This window comes from Boeremia exigua (assembly GCF_020726555.1).
Source record: "Boeremia exigua strain MPI-SDFR-AT-0100 chromosome Unknown C7974scaffold_13, whole genome shotgun sequence".
Taxonomy (NCBI): Eukaryota; Fungi; Ascomycota; class Dothideomycetes; order Pleosporales; family Didymellaceae; genus Boeremia; species Boeremia exigua.
In genome coordinates, this window is record NW_025763530.1 from 231,350 (window position 1) to 248,551 (window position 17,202).

Below are 17,202 nucleotides of genomic sequence, written 5' to 3' on the forward strand. Positions count from 1 at the left end.
CGAGTCCCACATTCATTCACGTTTCCGGAAACAACGGACTTGCACGCGAGCTGTGCCATGACGAATTAAGGAAGGGTTCCGGTGCCGCGCAAGCACTTCCTGTTACGTCACGCGAAGTTGTGTCGCTGGGCGGCGTGAGGATGAGTAGTGGCAGTTCTGCGTCGCGCAAGGGCACGCGGCGAGCATGCGATCCTTGCTCTGTCAGGAAAGTGCGCTGCGACGGCAACCAACCCTGTTCCCGATGTGAAGCCGCAAGCTGGGAATGTACCTTTCTTAAGACGCATGGGAAATCCGGCCCCAAGGGCCCTCGTCGAACAACAGAAGCGGCTATCAGGAGATTGCAAGAGCGCAGCAAGAGCAGTCAAGATGGCATTGGGTCGAGGAGTAACAGCGAGGCAAGCTTCGATCCGGGAAGTCCGAGCCCTACCGAATACACATACATCGATCAACTGCCATCTATAGACGACGTTGGAATCGAGTCATTAGGATGGCCTGATACCATGGGTCCCGCGTTGCCAACCGTGTCAAGCCAACCTCAACGGATCTCTACGTCCTGTATCTCCCAATACCTGGATGTCTACCAGACGCGAGGATACGGTATCTGGCCTGTCGTTGATGCGGAGGCCCTGACCGCACGTCTCCTCACTCATCCGGATGACGTGGAAGCTTACGCTCTGGCCACCGCCATTTCGGCTGCCGTTGTAAGCCAGTTCTCTATCGACGCCGAGCCAGGCAGCCCAGTCGAAGGACACTACCGTGTTTCAAGTGGTGTCTTCGATGCAGAGGCGAGGCGTATGCGCGATGTAGGCGACCACCTAGAACACACGACATTCTTTTCGATACTGGGTAGTTTTTTTCTACACGTCTATTCTGCGAATATCGGCCGAATGAACGCCTCAACTGTTTACCTGGGAGAAGCGATTACGAAAGCACATGTCCTCGGGCTGCACAAGCCTTCTTACTACGAGTACATGAGCCCTGAGCAGGTGCAACAGAATTTGAGACTTTATTGGCTTCTGTTCATCACCGAGAGAGCCCATTCGATACAGCACGATGTACCCACAACACTGAAGCGAGCGCCGGACCTACCGCCATTGGAAAATCTGAACGACGGTTTGGTCACTCCAGCGTTCATACAGCTCTGCCGCCTCTTCAACATCTTGGACGTTACCATTACAGCGGATCCTTCGTCAGCTAGGAGCGCACTTGCACTGGCTCAGCAGGAACTCAGTAGCGATGAAGCGCCGCTAAGCCTTGAGAACGAGCTGCAACGGGCTGACATATCTATGACACAGCAGTGGATGCGTATCTTTTTATGGCAGCATGCACTCAACGTCACAAACCTGAGCAGCATGCACAACGATAACGAATTCTCCTTTTCATTCCCAGCACAAGTTGCGCAGAACGTTCTATCGAATCTGAGTAGCCTGTCTCAGCAGAGTGTAGAGGCTCATGGACCAGGCATGGTATGCGCACCAGTCTGACCAGCGCGAATAACCCTACTAATAGTCCCTTAGGAGTCGAAACTCTTCGATGTTGCCAACTCACTAGCGGACGTGATGATTATCATGCCTGCCATGAACCATGAATCGCATTTCGGCATTGGCCCACGTGATCTCATCCATTCTCTTTCGCAGGTCCTTTCCAGCTTCCGAGGCGGAAATCCCGCGGTTATCAGCATCCTCCAGGACAAGTTGACGCAGCTCGGTATGACAGTCGGCTCACCCCAGAAGCTGCTCGAGCTGTCTTCACCAGAGGAAGAGAAGGATGAATGGCACGGTGAACGGTCGATGTCCGCGCCTTCCACCTACAGCCCGTCGTATCCTTCCGGTACACCGATATCGCCATATCCTCCTAACATAAACATCGGCAGTCAATCTCCTCCGTTTCCTTCCAACATGAGTATAGACAGCCATTACTGAAAGGGATGACATCAATCGGTTTCAACTATCTACGCCATGCGCACCAAGTACCGACGCTATGCTCCCACGTAAGAAGCACGATTGCTTTTCGCGTCTGAGCCACAGGCCGGAAATTTTCACCTTGAAAGCTACACGCCCATCCCGGCGACGAACGTGCCGCAATTGTGTGTAATGTAAGCATCCGCTGTGGATTCTGTACTCCGGGGTATGCATCAGTCCAGTTTGCTGGACATCACCAGTGCCGATGGAGAAGCACAAAGCATCAGCGTGTCAGATAACGATGCCAGGCTGGCAGAAGTTGGTGAAAGCTTCTTCGTGGTATATACACCTGTAATGAGCTGAGCTTCGGTTATGCAGCAGCAGGATATACTCACATGTTGTTCAAGTCATCATGGCATGTTGCCAAAGATGCACGCCACCATATTTCGGATCATCTCAGACGCCGGGAAGTCGGGAATCGGTACAAGATCTGTATCAGTTACCTACCTAGCAACGATTCGACCATATTATATTTGGTATCCGCGTGGCCTGTGTGACTGATGAAAAGCAGTATGAAGCTAAGGATGAACCTCGACCAACAGTCGTAGCCCATCAAAGAGTCCAAAAGAAACTATCTCTTACCTTGGCGGGCCGACTCTCAATACACACCTCACCATGGCAGTCACTTCGCGCTCAATGAAGCTCTTTCTATCCCTCTGGATCGCCTAACAGTTCATGATGGACCGGAAGGCAGGTTGAAATACAAGAAGCTGTCAGCAGGAACAGTGAGCGCGCTCCCAAGAGCAAAGAACTTCCCCGGGCTCCTGACTCATGTTGTGAGCAGCTGCTCTTTCCTGTACTAGAACCCTGGAATAGCTGAAAAACGGGACGGAGAGCGTAATATTCTACTCGTATTGATATCTGTCTCCTTTGCCAGCGTTATGCTCCTGCTAAGCTATTCTTGATCATGGCACAAAGTGGGTGGGCTATCTGTCGATTGGCTTTCCAAGCCTTCACTGTGTTGCTGCAAGCCGGCGCGTCCGAGCAGCAAGCACTTCGAAGGATTCATCCTCTCGTATACCTGGCCAATAAGCTTGTGGATACGCTTGAATAGTCAGGTCTGGCGAGGCTTCGATCCTTCTCACTTGAACCTGCAGTGCCAAGTGCATGCTCGGATGTGCCCGGGACAGCGTGGTTGGATGTTTGGCCTGTCTTACCGTATCTTAGTCTACACTTGTTGTAGACAGTACCTATCATCTTGCATAAAAAATCCTGTGTGCACTTTGATTGGTGCTGACAAAAAGCGCGAGACCCGCACTGTACCTGAATGGATATCACGTGTATGGTTATCTGAAAGCAGTTAGACTAGGTACGGTATTCCTACTGCCTACCTAGCCTGTGTGTACGACAAAGATGAGGGCTAGCTGCAATCACTTACCACAGTATCAGCCTGTCCTAAGCCATGGCGGACTGTCACAGAAGCCCGAGAGCAGCCTCAATGCCACTTGACTCCGATCTCAACGTCGTTGTACCAGATTACCTGGCATTAACGGTGTCGTAAGCTCGTCCGCTGCACTACCCCTCATTCAGATACTTTCACTCACCTGCAAACGTACACGTTGGGATGCCTAGCCCATATTTGGGAGTTCGTCTACTTGCGTGGCGTTTTCAAAAAGTACGTGCATGAACAATGCGAAAGTGGGGCATGGATGCCAGGACAGCTGAGTAGAAAGATCGCTGCATAAAATCTACCTCCGGAGATTGAGGATACAAGCAACCGCGCTTGCTTCGCGCGTTGGGCGATGAGGTCACAGGGGAAGATCTGCGAATGTGCATGTTTTCGTTTTTTTCTGCACAATAGAATTGCACACCAATATGCAAAAAACCTCGCGGGCCTACTGCAGAGGCCCCCAGCTGGCTGTTGTAAGATCTCGTTGGCTGTTGTCATGCGCGAAGAACCCGAGGTGTTGCACCGAGGTAATGCCATGGAGAAGCCGCAGCTTTTGAAGGAGGCCAGCCGAAGGTGATGGAGAGACACCGCGATTTTTCGGCGACATGTACGGAGCTACCATGGTCGATAACCCCGCGATGACATAGTAGCGTCCCAGCCAACATCACTGTTTGGCGATATAAAGAATGAGTGAGACCCCGCCAATTAGCATATTTCCATACAATACTCACACCCCAATACTCCAATACTCCAATCTCACTCCAATTGCAACCTTTCCCCGAAAACCACAACACCTCATTCATCATGGCCCCCAAGATCCTCTTTGTCCTTACCTCCCACAACAAGCTGGGCAGCCTCGACAAGCCCACCGGATTCTACCTGCCCGAGCTCGCCCACCCCTGGCACGTTCTGCATGAGAAGACCGAGATCACTTTCGCATCGCCAAAGGGTGGTGAGTCTCCTTGTGACCCCGCGTCAGTTGAGGCTGCTCAGGACGATGTCTCTGTCGATTTTTTCAAGAACCAGAAGGCTATCTTCCAGAACACACAAAAGCTGGAGGACTTTGTTGGAAAGGCCAATGAGTTCGATGCCATCTTCTACGTCGGAGGCCACGGTCCCATGTTCGATCTTGTCGACAGCCCCGTATCGCAGCAGCTGATCCGCGAGTTCTGGGAAGCTGGCAAGATTGTCTCGGCTGTCTGCCACGCGCCCGCCGTCTTCTACAACGCCAAGCTTTCGGACGGTAGCCTTTTGGTCGCTGGCAAGGAGATCACAGCATTCACAAATGCTGAGGAGGATATCGTTGGCTTGACCGATGCCGTGCCCTTCCTCCCCGAGACTGCCCTGCAGAAGTCCTCCGGAGGACACTTCGTCAAGGCCGCTGAGCCCTTCGGCGTCAAGGTTGCTGTTTCCGGACGCTTGATCACCGGCCAGAACCCCCCGAGTGCGACAGCCATCGGAGAGGCCATCGCCAAGGCACTGAACGTTTAAGTTAATAGATAAGCAAAAATAAAGACAAGAGTCATAGTTCACTACATAAACGTCCACTCGCTACTACTTACTCGTGCATTCTAGTGCAGATACATGCTTCTATGAGCATGTCGCGCTGTCCAAGATTGCTTGATGTATTGACCCTATGGCTCACCCTCTGCACCTTCCCTCGAGGGATGATTACACACGAGAACAGCACGTGCGCACGCGCTGAGATGATAGGATTTCAACTATTCGCGTGCTTGCAGCTCGATAGGGTGTGGTACGTCTGCCTTTGCTTTCACTTTGGTTGTACCGCATATGTCTGCTCCCGTTTGGTGTCCCCAAGCTTTGCTGCCTAGAGCGAATCTTGATTGGTCCATCGCTTCAGAGGTTCGAGACGGTACATCACCATCAAGCTGCCCAGCTTCACCGTCCGCTCGATTCTTTGCGTCTGCCAGATCGCTCCATCCTCCACTCACTCTCTGCTGGTATGCCACACCAGACCACGGCAATGGCGTCTCAACACGTCAATCGATACTCTCTTTTCCGTGAGGGTGAAGTGGATCTACCAACGCCCACTCCACCTGAAGACCCTACCAAAAATCCGTTCCTGAATCAAGTCGCGGATGATCCTCTACCCTGGCAGGATGTCAAGAAGCGCGGCGCTCCCTCTGCACCAGTAGCTGCGCCATCAATTCGAACACTGACAATCAAGACTGCTCAAAGGCCGCTTCCACGCAGGACATCAAGCCCACCAGATCGCGCGCGCGCTGTCTCTAATGCCACAGCTATCAGCGAAAAGCCCTATGATCCCCACGAGAATTGGTGCGGCGCATGCAACATCAAGTTCCCCACCAAGAACGCACTTCAGAGCCATGTAAAGCAAACACCAGATCACAAGCACTACTGCAACCTCTGCGTTCGCGTGTTCAAAGACCGCAATGGTCTTCAGAACCACGTTGACCACACCAAAGGCCACGAGACTTTCTGTAATCTCTGTCTCAGCGCTTTCAAGGATGACTGGGGACTCAAAAACCACTTCGAGAACAACTATCAGGTAGATCATCGCTTTGTCTGCTTGACCTGCTTGCTTGGGTTCCGCAGCCAGGTGGAGCTAGACCAGCACCTGAAGACAGCAAAGAAACACACCTGGTGCCTCACCTGCAAGCGACCATTCAGATCCCAGGATGAGCGCGACAAACACTGGAGGACGACTACAGGTACGTGCTTTGGGGTTCTTTGATGTATGGCTGTAGTATGCTAATTTAATTTCGTAGTTCACAAACACTGCCTGCAGGTAGGCTGTGACTTCGATGGCCCTGATATCGCCGCCCTCGAGACACACCACGAGCGTGACCACTTCCGATGCGACGGATGCAAGCGCATCTTCCCCAGCCAGACCAAGCTCTTCCAACACCAGGAAGGCTGCAACCTCCCAGTCCCATGTCCGCACTGCGGCGAGTCCTGCGCCGGCCAGGGCGGCCTCGCGCGCCACCTGCACCAGTGCTTTGCCTGCGACCAGTGCGGCTTCTACACGCCCCACGAGGGCAACCTGCGCATCGTAAGCCCTCCGCCTCCCCATCGACACGCACTGACGAAACGCAGCACATGACCAAGCACGCCGTCGCCGCGATCCCGTGCTGGGGCTGCAAGCTGCCCATGCGCACCTTCTCCAGCCTAATCAACCACCTGGAGTCCGGCGCATGCCCCAAGTTCCACGATCCCGCGCTCTTGCTGCAGGTGCTGGGCGAGTGGTGGTACTCGCCGCTGTTCATGGATCTCGACATCCACGCGCAGATTCGCACGGACCGTGTCAACGTGGGCGAGGTGCATGAGTGGATGCACAACGGTATTCTCATGCCGTTTGTGTGCCGCGCTGAGGGCTGCAGGAAGGCGTTCGGCCATTTGAGTTCTCTTGTGCTTCATCTGGAGAGCCAGGCTTGCGAGTGGGATATTCAGCGGCTAAATGCTCCGGGATTGGAGACGCTGTTCACAGCTAGGTGCTTGCGGAGGGATAGTGGGCAGGAGTAGGACTTGCTGGGAAGTGCACACGAGTTAAGGAAGATGGGCACAAGAGATTGACAGAACCATCGAGCAGAGACTCTAGGCCATGCAAGCTCAATGTCATATTGACGTTGCAAAGGACGTTGTGGCAGTTCGCATACGCAAATAACGGGAAAACTAAACTGTGAAGCCCACCGCCGAGAACATGGGAAAGGGTGCGGGTCTGTAACACAAGATCAATGAGGGTCATTTAGCATTGTTGCGCACGTAGATCTACCCATGTGTTCACAATGTTCAACAATCATAATTGACGTGTGCATAATATGTCATGAGTCGTAATCATGTCTGCCAATAGATACTTGGAAGTGAGACGTCTAGAGAGCCCGCTCGACGGCTGTGACGTGCGACTTGTTCCCATGCTCCTCGCCATCCAGATGCGCGCTGTTGACCTGCTTCTCCACCGCCTTGACGGCCTCGTCGGCAAGGGCCTTGTCTTCGAACACTGTTCCGCTGTTAGCAACTGTCCTATCGATTTACCATCACGCTGTGACTTACAGAACGTGAGTTCCTCGAGCGTGCGGTTGTACGTCTCGGGGTACATGAAGTACACAAAGCAGAACTCGAATGTGATCCAGCCGCAGTAGATGGCGAAGTACTTCCAGCTGATCGCCTTCATCGCAATCGGGTTAACGTTGATGCTGAAGAAGCCTCCCAGCTTGCCGAAAATCTGCTCGAAGCCAATACCCATGGAGCGCTGGGCGTACGGGAACAGCTCCACGAGGTACGTGTATGTGAGCGAGTTGTTGCCAATGTTGTAGCAGGGCGAGTAGGCGAAGTAGAAGAACAGCGCGGCGTACTGAGCGGATTTGTTGGTGAAGCCGGCATCTCGAGCGAGCTCGAGGCGCTGGAAGCAGATCGTCATGCTCATGAAGACGAGCGTCATGGAGCCAGCGGACAGCATGAACATCCAGCGGCGTCGGAAGCGTGTTACGATAAGGGCGATGACCATCGCGTTCATGAAAGACCAGCACTGGTTCGCGATGTTGATACGTGTTTTTGCGTAGTTGCTGGTGTAGCCAATGAGACCGAACAGCAGGTTCTGGTAGTACGAAAGGAGAGTGTTGCCGCTCATCTGGGTGAAGAGGCCAAGGAAACCAGCAATGAGGGTTCGGCGACGCATACCGGGGGTCTTGAAAAGGTCAAGCCAGGACTGGCTAGAGTGCTCCATTTCAAGCTTGATAGTCGAGCGGATCTGCGCCATCTCTGCTTTGACGAGGATAGAGTCGGCGTCACCCTCGGCGTGGTACTTGGTGAGGACAGCAAACGCCTCGTCATCGCGGTCCTTGCTGATCAACCAACGGGGACTCTCAGGTAGGAGGAAGACGGTGCAGATCTGCAACATAGAGGGGCAGATCTGGAGCAGCGAAGGAAGACGCCAACTCCAGTCTCCTGCAATACCACTAGTGCGGATCGCAATAGATGCGGCGAGAATGGACCCGATAAAGTACGAGGCGTTGAAGAGCGAGGTCATAGTTGCACGCTCCTTAGGATAGGCGAGTTCTCCGATGAGGGCGGATCCTGAGATAATGGCAAAGAGGATGCCAACGCCGAGAAGCATACGAGCGATGATGTACATACCGACTGTATGCATAGTCAGTACGTGTACTATGCCCGACGACAGGTGCTGTGCACTTACTATGCTGAGCGAAACCTTGTAGGATTGCTCCAATGACCATGGTGACAGAGCCGACCATGATTGACCAACGTCTTCCGTATCTCTGGTTGAGCCATGGTGCGATTGGGACTGCGACGATAGAGCCAAGCTGATAGCATGATGAGATGAAGCCCAGGATGCCTGGCTTAATGTCCCACTGCAGCTCTTTTTTGGAGTTGAGGGTCTGGTAGCCATCGCCAAAGTCTGTATCCGTTAGCAACTGCTGTGGACTGGAGCTCCGGTCGGGCTACATTTATTGAATGGCTGTGAGAATTGTAGTGTGCCGATCAGTTGCGAGTCGAAACCAGATGTCATTTCCACACCCATGCAGCATAAAAACAGCCAAAGGTACATGTACCTGAGATTGGGCTTCTTGTACCATGGCACCTTGAAACTCGTTAGCACACAGCTGTATTAGCAGGCATTGTCAAATGTACCTTGTCTTCCGCGACCATGCGCGTGATGATCGGATCGGAGGTACCATCTTGGATCGCCATATTGTCGATGAAGCGAGGGCTGCGAAGCGCTGTCGAGCATCTGCAAAGGCATGGGCACAACCTTATAGATGGTCTCCGCCAAGGGTCGCAATGTTGCATCCCCCATCTTTCGGCTCTTCCCCAGGTCCCTCATTGTTCGCGTGATGAAAGGCGGAGAATTGAACCCGCAATACCGAAACGACACCTCAGGAGGGTTAGGCGTCTGGGCACTTCAGGGTAACCCTCGGCACCGGGTAAATACATCGACGAATCCTCCAATCGTCGGGTCATAAACCTACCGATGATCGTCCAACAGTCCCGAAAAGCCTGAAACGAGGGCGACTGAGGACCAATCGCAGATGTCCTGTCTCGTGTAGACAATGCGACCTGGTATGTTGCATCCTTAGGTTGTGCTATTAAGGGTGAGATTGACGGCCCCAGACGGGTATCATGCAAGTAAGCAAGCCAAGACCATCTACAGTAAGCATTTCACTGGCCTAATTGGGAAAACGCGGTCCTTGACGGGCTTGTGTTCACTATAGCCGCACGCGGCACTCTACCGTGGACTTGGTAAGACATGTATTGTATTGCGGCTCTGTCGCATCTCCGGTGCAAGGATCCGATCCATGAAAACTCCAAAGTCGGTCCTAGGAGCGAGACCTCAAAGTTCAGAGACTATTCGATTCCTATCAATCAACTCGTCTACCCATGGATTGTTGAGGTTCCGACGAGACATGTGGTTACTGCAGTGGCCATGGTCGTCAAAGAGAAGAGCGTCTTCATCAACGACAGTGTAAAGCAACGGGCACTCGGTAATGTTCCGTCTTGACGCGGGCGCGGTGAATGGGTACACGGGCCGTTAGATACTGCATAAGACGAACTGTGTGGAGTCGCAACGCGGGGGAACAGTAGCGTTGGGGTTCAGCCGGCTTGGCTCCGTCGATGACCTCCGATACCGCGTGACCGTCGCAGTTATGGGACCTGCTAGAGGCAGTGCACAACAAAACCGGGCAGATTCCATCTCTTTCTCAGGTGCTGCTCACAAAGTCACCCGTGGCGTTGAATAGCCCTGTAAGCTGACCGCTCAAAATTGATCGCATCAAGAGGCAACATGCCAGGTCAAATCACGTTGGCTGAAACGCGGTCGAGTTGGTCCGGACATTGAAAGCAATCGCGTTCGGCCAAGAAAGATGTAACGGACGGGTGAAGGCCCTAGCTGTTGGAAGATACGACCGCATCGATCCTCGCAAGCCAGGTGCAATCGTCCACTCGAGGGCGTAGATCCAGGGGTCTAAAGACGGATAGGCTGAATATCAGAAAGAGACAGGAAACGATGATTTGAGCCAGAGGTAAAGACAGCTTCAACTGAAGACCGCTCATCAAGTCGATGGTCGTCACTACCTCCTGTCGTTGTGCTTGTCATACTGACGAACAGCGACGCTATACCTCGACACCGTGCTGATTGCTGTACAACACAAACTCGCCTACCTTTATCGATCGCTTGAAACGCAGGGGCTCCAACACCAGTGCTGACGCTCTGGCATGACGTAAATACGACCAACGAGGCTCAGGGCCCGTGCATATTGCTTTGCACAAAGTGTACGTTTGCTGAAAGGTTGAGAATTGGAAAACGGCAGAGGCAGACGTTCATATCATCGAGCTACAAAGGAAGGAACGGGCTGAGCCTAGATCTGGTGCCGTTCTTGCCGACATACCCTGCGGCCACGTCAAAATGAGGCAGTGAGAAACGCGGTGAGCGCACCGCCACAACACCGCGTTGTCAAGATCGCGACGTCGGCACAGGCCGAATGAGCCTTGAGGGAGCCATCGCGGTGGCTGGAGTCGCTCAGACTCAGTCGAACAGAATGAAGCACAAGGCAAGGGATCTAGACTATGATGTCGCCCATCAAAGCACTGCAAACGCACACGGGGCAGGGCAGATCTTTGTGCGCTGTGCCGCTATGCCGAAAACGCGCTGTTAGTTTGTCGCATCAACGAAGTCTGAGCCAATCAACGTCCCCGATGATCACGCGCCACTGCCCATGACGTACGATCCGTAAAAACAAGACTCCCTTTCCATGGCTGTCATCATCGCTCTTGGGCGTGTATGTATAATAGAGGGCGCGTGATGGGTGACTGACTTCACATTCAGCCCAACCTCTCTTGACAGCGAAGTCTTCAAAAGGCATATTCGCAACAAATCCCATCTAAATCCTACCAATCCTCCGCCACATCAAACCAATCACAACTTACAACAATGGTCGCTCCAGCCATCGTGTTGGGCATCCGGGGCGTGCAGCTGGTCTTCGCCATCATCGTCTTGGGCCTCACAGCTTACCGTGAGTACTGAAGTTAGATAGTCTACGTGCATCACTAACATGTGCAGTCGTCGACCAATATACCAACCCATGGGCATCATGGTCTCCTCACAGCCTCAACTTCATGCTCTTCACCTCAGTATGGACTCTGCTTGCGGTCGCATATTTGACTCTCACACCCACGCGCTTCCCTCGTGCTGCTCACAAGTTCGCGATCGCGGCTGTTGAATTCCTGACCATGCTCTTCTGGTTCGCATCCTTCATCGCCGTGGCTGTGCTGTGGCGCGAGAGCTACCGCGGCTGGTGGGGCCACGGCACCTTCCACAACAGCGGTGTTGCTGCGATCGTATTTGGAGCTTTCCTCTGGTCAGTCTGACGCTGTTTCTTTGAGACCAATCTGCTAACATAGCGTAGGCTGCTTTTCCTTGCCACCACCGTGCTCTCTGCTCTCCACATCCGCAACTCGTCTCGCAACGACACTTCTCCCCCACCTGACATGGCTGGCGTCTAAGCTAGTATTTCCAGAACTACCTTGGACTGATCAACTCGATACCCGGACAAATTGTATTCAGCGTGGCGTTGTCTGACCCTCAATTAAATACCCTTTTCCTACAATAATATAGTGAGAAACACATTACCCGTCCATCTTCCACTGGCCAGTGATTACGCGATGTGAAATGATTCGATAAAGGCAGTTCGTGTCGCCAACTTTAACAATCGGAACACCTGCAATGCAGTCATCCAGCCAACGTTGAGCACCATGAGCACAGGCAATCCCGATCTAGAAGCGCCGTAGTCTCGTGATGCCACTACAATCCTTTGGATCTCAGTAACGTGGCCGTGTTGTACAGCATGCCCGGTGTGCACAAGATGACCTAGTCGAAGTGCACTTCTCGCAGGAGCTTCACACCACCACCACACTTTGAAAGCAGCTGCATAACTTGGCCTCTGTTTCACGTTCATGGTCCAAGACTCGGTCGTGTTGCCTCGACCGGCACCTCCCGCACCCAGCGCCCACCCTGCATCAACTCCAATGCACCCGCATCCTGCGCTCACCGCCGCGTTCGTCAAGACGACCGCATCACGTCTGGGATTGTGTGGCTTGCAAATGTCGCAATCACCATGCACAGCTATCACCAACGTCGGCTCGCCTATCATCGGCATTCATTGCCCACGTTGTGCTCTCTTCGTCGCCAGCCCTGCAGCGTCGTTCAGCAACCGACATGAGCACGCCAGTCACAATTGCGTTAAGTCCCGGGCACCCGCGTGTTCGCCTCGAAAGAGATGGAGATGGCGCTTTTCAAGGCGCTAGGCAGCCGAGACCATGCCGGATTTAGGGTTCGCCCCTCTAAGCCACCCCCTCCTGAGAGAAGGCATCCGACCTTCTATACAGCACGTGGAAAGATGGGTCGTCCGATAACCCGGCTCTTGAAGGACCAACCACGCGGCGGTCTCTGCTCCCTGCCCGTGTGACAGTACGGAACTTCGTTTATTGACCACGGGCTGCTCATCATCTCCGGCTCCAGACTCACGCAGTCCGCAGCCCTGCCTCAGGGCGCCAGCCGCAGCACCAGTGGCCATGCCCGCTGCACATGAACCTCCAGACACGTCATCTCGGTCGAAAGCAAAACCCTCCGTCGACGCGGGAGAGGGCGCGGCGCTGCGAAAACGCTCGCGGTCACGTGGCGCAAGGCGACCGTCGTTGGACGTTGAGAAGCCGTTGGAGCTTGAGACTCCCGAGGATGAAGACCCGCAGCTGCGAGACGAGGGAGGGTACAAGGGGCGACAGGTATGTTGAAGTGTGAGCGACAGGGATGTTGTAGTGCGAGCGACAGACTTTTCTGACTGTTGCAGGCTTTCAGCGTGAGCGAGTTGCTCTACCTCGCGTATGAGTCTGTGGGCGTGATATACGGGGATATCGGGACATCGCCTCTCTATGTCTTCTCTTCAACATTCGTGAAGCCGCCCAGTCGTGCCGATATTCGCGGGGCGCTTTCCTTAATCATCTGGTCTCTCACCGTCATAGTCACGCTCAAGTATGTTCTGATCATTCTGCGCGCCGACAACGACGGCGAGGGTGGATCGTTTAGCACATACTCGCTGCTCTCTCGATATGTAAGTGAAGACTCCATGTCCATTTCAAAGCTCATAAAGTCAGGCAAACATCTCAAATAGCGATCCTCGCGACGCAGCAAGATCGCGCAAATCACGTGTTCTGTTCAGTCGATCGCAAAAACACGTCCGCTCGACGATTGAGAAAACCACCTTCTTCCGCTATCTCCTCCAGGCGATAGGCGTCTTCGCCGTGTCCATGGCCATTGCAGATGGCGTCCTGACCCCCGCCCAGTCCGTCCTCGGCGCAGTGCAGGGCCTGAACGAGATCAACCGGAGCATCTCCAAGTCGACCATCATCGGCGTGACGTGCACTATTCTGGTTGTGTTATTCCTCGCCCAGCCGTTTGGCATCAACCGCTGGTCGAAGGCGTTCTCCCCGATTGTCATTGTGTGGCTGGCGCTCAACTCGGCGTTCGGCATGTACAACCTCGCTCGGTATGTGGAACTAGTGGTACTGCGGACCGCACTGACTTTCCAGGCACGACCATGGCATGCTGCAGGCGTTCAACCCGTACTATGCGTTCGACTACCTCGCCCGCAACAAGTACGACGGCTGGCGCAGTCTCGGCGGCATTCTGCTCTGCTTCACCGGCGTGGAGGTGTTGTTTGCCGGCATTGGCGCCTACAGTCGCCAGGCGATCCAGGTCAGCTGGATCGGGTTCGTGTACCCCAGTCTGCTCCTGACGTACGTTGGGCAGGCGGCGTTCATCGCGGAGCGGCCTGAGGCGTATGCGGATCCGTTCTTCAACTGCGCGCCGCCGGGGTGGCTGATCCCGTCTTTCATCATCGCCATCCTCGCGGCCATAATCGCGTCGCAGTGCATCATCACTGCCACCTTCCATGTAAGTCGTGTTGCTGTTTGTTGCGCCTGGCTAATCCCCCCAGCTCTTCGCCCAGCTCATGAAGCTCTCCTACTTCCCCCAGATCCAGGTCATCCACACCTCCAAGACGTACTACGGCAACTTCTACATCCCTGTTGTGAACTGGCTGCTCATGATCGGCACCGTTCTTGTGGCTGCAATCTACAACAACACCGCCGCCCTCGGTGACGCATACGGCGTCTGCGTCATGTTTGTCACGCTCTTCGACACCATCCTCGTCACCCTCATCGCCATCCTCGTGTGGCGTATAAAACCTTATTATATCGTGCTCCCTCTCGTCGCCATCTGCAGCCTTGACGGCACCTTCCTCAGCTCCGCGCTCGCCAAGGTCCCCGTCGGCGGCTGGTTCACGATCCTGCTGTCGTGCGTGCTGGCGTGCATCTTCGCGCTGTGGCGCTTCGGCAAAGAAGCGCAGTGGAAATCCGAAGCCGAAGACCACTACACCACAACGCACTTCGTGCGCGCGCGCTCCTCAGGCACCCTCGAACTAACCCCGCGCTTCGGCGGGCGCGAACTAAGCTCCATGGGCGGCGTCGGCATCTTCTTCGACAAAGAAGGCACAACCACGCCCATCGTGTTCTCGCAGTTCATCCGCAAGCTCGTCACCGCGCCCGAGGTCATGGTGTTCTTCCACCTGCGGCCGTTCGCCACGCCCACGGTCCCGCTCGAGCTGCGCTACAGCGTCACCCGCCTCGCGATCCCGCACTGCTACCGCCTCGTCGTCGACCACGGCTACAAAGACGAGGTCTTCACCCCGGACCTCTCCGCGCTCATCTACGAGCAAGTCCGCGCCCACATCGTCGCGCGCGGCGCGAAACCGCACCCGGACGCCGCGCCCCCGCCGCCGCCGAACCCGCGCCGCGCGTCGGGGATCCTGAAAAACCCCTCTGCGGGTGCGGCCGTGGCGACGTCCGTCGGTGTCCCCGCGTCCACCACAACCCACCCCCGCTCCCCCTCCATCTCCCCCCCTCCCGCGCCCACACTACGCGACGACACAGCAACGCGCCTCGCGACCCTCGACCGCGCATTCGCGCCCCCCGCAGCAATCCTCTACATCATCGGCAAAGAGCAGATGCGGATCCGGCCCGCGACGGCGTGGTGGCGGCGGGTGCTGCTGCGCGGGTTCATTGTGCTAAGGGATAATACGCGGGCCAAGGTGCAGAGTCTGCGGGTGCCGATTGAGGGGGTGGTGGAGGTGGGGTTTGTTAAGGACGTTTGAGAGATGGGGGGGCTGGGTTTGAGGTTGAAATTGAGACGAGATCGAGGGGTTGGATACGCAGTCACGACTCAACGGCCGTGTGCCGTCCCACTAGCGGGCATGCGGGATGCGAGGTGTAAAACGGGGTCCGGAGTGATACTCACGGGGCAGATTCTTCTTGTACATATGTATAGACGGTCACGGAATCGAGATTCGTAACGGCCTTTCTGACTTGTGCGATGCGATGCACTCGCCACCTCGGTCGCACGTCGAGCTCACCTCAAGCAGTCCACAAAGCAGCAGTGAAGACACGGAACCCCCGTAGCCTACAGTGGAGTCCCACAATTTGTAGAATAGCACAGTGCAGATAATAACGACGCACATGGGGCACTACAAAGTCATTCCCGGGGATAAGCATGTGCGATTCAAACTATTAAAAGGCCTACAACTCCCCCAGCGCCCGAAACAAAAAAGACCTAGAACCCGCACAAACCCACCAGCAAAAAACACCAGCAAAAAACCAGAAAAAACAAAAAGAAACCTAAACAACACCCCAAAACCCCCTCCCCCCAAACTCAACCCCAGACCCCACCGCCGCATACCCAACAGCAGGCACCCCATATCCCTCCTCCCTCCCCCTCCTCATCTCCCCCCTCATCTCCCTCATCTCCCCCTCCCTCTCCATCCTCCCAACCTCCCCCCGAACAAACTCCACAACCCCAGCCCCTCCCACCCCGCCTCCAAAGTGCGCAGCCGCGTACCGCACGCCTGCCTCGAAGGCGCGGGGTGGCGTCAGCGAGGGGGGGAGGAGCGGGAGGGGGGCGAATGGGGGGGCGTGGAGGGCGGTGGGCGCGGGCGCGGGTGCGGGCCTGGGTGTGGGTGCGGGTGCGGGTGCGGGTGCGGGTGCGCGGAGGGTGGTAGGCGCAGACGCAGACGCAGCAGCAGCCCCAGCAGCCCCAGCAGAGGAGGAGGAAAAGGAGGAGGAGGAGCCCTTCACGCCCCTCAACACAGTCCCCTCCCCATGCCTCGCGAGCCCCAGGAGCGCGACAGCGGCCGCCGCGCGCTCGGCGGCGGCGGGATCGAGGAGCGCGGAGGGCGGCGCGGGGCCGCGGGGGGCGGGCGTGCGGCCGCGGGCGCGGGGCGGGGGTTTCTCGATGCGCTGGGGGGCGGGCGCGGGGCGCGGGCGGGGGCGCAGGGTGCGGCGTGGTGGTGGTGGTGGTGGTGCTGTTGCTGTGGCTGCTGATGCTGCTGCTGCTGCTGCTGCTGATGCTGCTGGTGCTGGTGCTGCTGCTGCTGCTGCTCCTGCTGTGGCGGCAGTGGTGGTGGAGGATGCAGCACCCCCATCAAACCGCGCATGGATCCCATCAACCGCGTCCTGCAGCCCGCGCTTGATCTGGCCAGGCGAAGGGCCGGGGACGCCGCGAGCGCGCGCGCGGACCGTTTTCAGCGCGGCGGCGACGGCGCGGTGCAGGGCGTGTGCGCGCTGGGCGTCGTGGGGCGCGGGGAAGTGGGTGGAGAGGGTGGCGGCGAGGCGCTCGAGGCTGGCGGCGAGGCGCTCGAGGCTGGCGGCGAGGCGGGCGAAGGTCAGGCGGGTGGGCTGCGTGGTCGGCTGCATTGTGGAGTGTGATGGGTGGGTGGAGTGGTGAGTGGTGTGGGTGGTGTGAAGGTGGTC

At 55.9% G+C, this 17,202-nt stretch overlaps 7 protein-coding genes across 7 annotated transcripts; 5 read left to right on the forward strand and 2 right to left on the reverse strand.

Annotated features, from left to right (window-relative positions):
- Positions 1–140: 140 nt before the first annotated feature.
- Positions 141–1,922, forward strand: C7974DRAFT_321544 (uncharacterized protein; the record flags this gene model as incomplete). The annotated part of the gene is made up of 2 exons (XM_046138811.1): positions 141–1,466; positions 1,518–1,922. The coding sequence occupies 2 exons, from the start codon at positions 141–143 to the stop codon at positions 1,920–1,922; spliced, it is 1,731 nt and encodes a 576-aa protein (XP_045991994.1).
- A 2,099-nt stretch (positions 1,923–4,021) lies between these two features.
- Positions 4,022–5,078, forward strand: C7974DRAFT_66756 (class I glutamine amidotransferase-like protein). The gene has a single exon (XM_046147042.1). It carries the CDS (start codon positions 4,156–4,158, stop codon positions 4,840–4,842), a length of 687 nt encoding a protein of 228 aa, XP_045991995.1. The 5' UTR covers positions 4,022–4,155; the 3' UTR covers positions 4,843–5,078.
- On the forward strand, positions 4,924–7,116 carry C7974DRAFT_66857 (uncharacterized protein). The gene is made up of 3 exons (XM_046147043.1): positions 4,924–6,044; positions 6,102–6,385; positions 6,430–7,116. Exons 1-3 carry the CDS (start codon positions 5,315–5,317, stop codon positions 6,853–6,855), a joined length of 1,440 nt encoding a protein of 479 aa, XP_045991996.1. The 5' UTR covers positions 4,924–5,314; the 3' UTR covers positions 6,856–7,116.
- Positions 7,117–7,202: 86 nt separating this feature from the next.
- C7974DRAFT_321417 (major myo-inositol transporter iolT) lies at positions 7,203–9,039 on the reverse strand (the record flags this gene model as incomplete). Its single annotated transcript, XM_046138803.1, has 5 exons — positions 7,203–7,330; positions 7,384–8,469; positions 8,525–8,746; positions 8,794–8,929; positions 8,980–9,039. The coding sequence occupies 5 exons, from the start codon at positions 9,037–9,039 to the stop codon at positions 7,203–7,205; spliced, it is 1,632 nt and encodes a 543-aa protein (XP_045991997.1).
- A 2,099-nt stretch (positions 9,040–11,138) lies between these two features.
- C7974DRAFT_66648 (marvel domain-containing protein) lies at positions 11,139–11,923 on the forward strand. The gene is made up of 3 exons (XM_046147041.1): positions 11,139–11,357; positions 11,405–11,702; positions 11,751–11,923. The coding sequence occupies exons 1-3, from the start codon at positions 11,276–11,278 to the stop codon at positions 11,845–11,847; spliced, it is 477 nt and encodes a 158-aa protein (XP_045991998.1). The 5' UTR covers positions 11,139–11,275; the 3' UTR covers positions 11,848–11,923.
- Positions 11,924–12,708: 785 nt separating this feature from the next.
- On the forward strand, positions 12,709–15,732 carry C7974DRAFT_66619 (potassium transporter-domain-containing protein). Its single transcript, XM_046147040.1, has 5 exons — positions 12,709–13,125; positions 13,191–13,451; positions 13,495–13,886; positions 13,930–14,293; positions 14,337–15,732. The coding sequence occupies exons 1-5, from the start codon at positions 12,916–12,918 to the stop codon at positions 15,549–15,551; spliced, it is 2,442 nt and encodes an 813-aa protein (XP_045991999.1). The 5' UTR covers positions 12,709–12,915; the 3' UTR covers positions 15,552–15,732.
- Positions 15,733–16,071: 339 nt separating this feature from the next.
- C7974DRAFT_417663 (uncharacterized protein) lies at positions 16,072–17,145 on the reverse strand (the record flags this gene model as incomplete). The annotated part of the gene is made up of 1 exon (XM_046144097.1): positions 16,072–17,145. The coding sequence occupies one exon, from the start codon at positions 17,143–17,145 to the stop codon at positions 16,072–16,074; it is 1,074 nt and encodes a 357-aa protein (XP_045992000.1).
- Between the last annotated feature and the right edge of the window lie 57 nt (positions 17,146–17,202).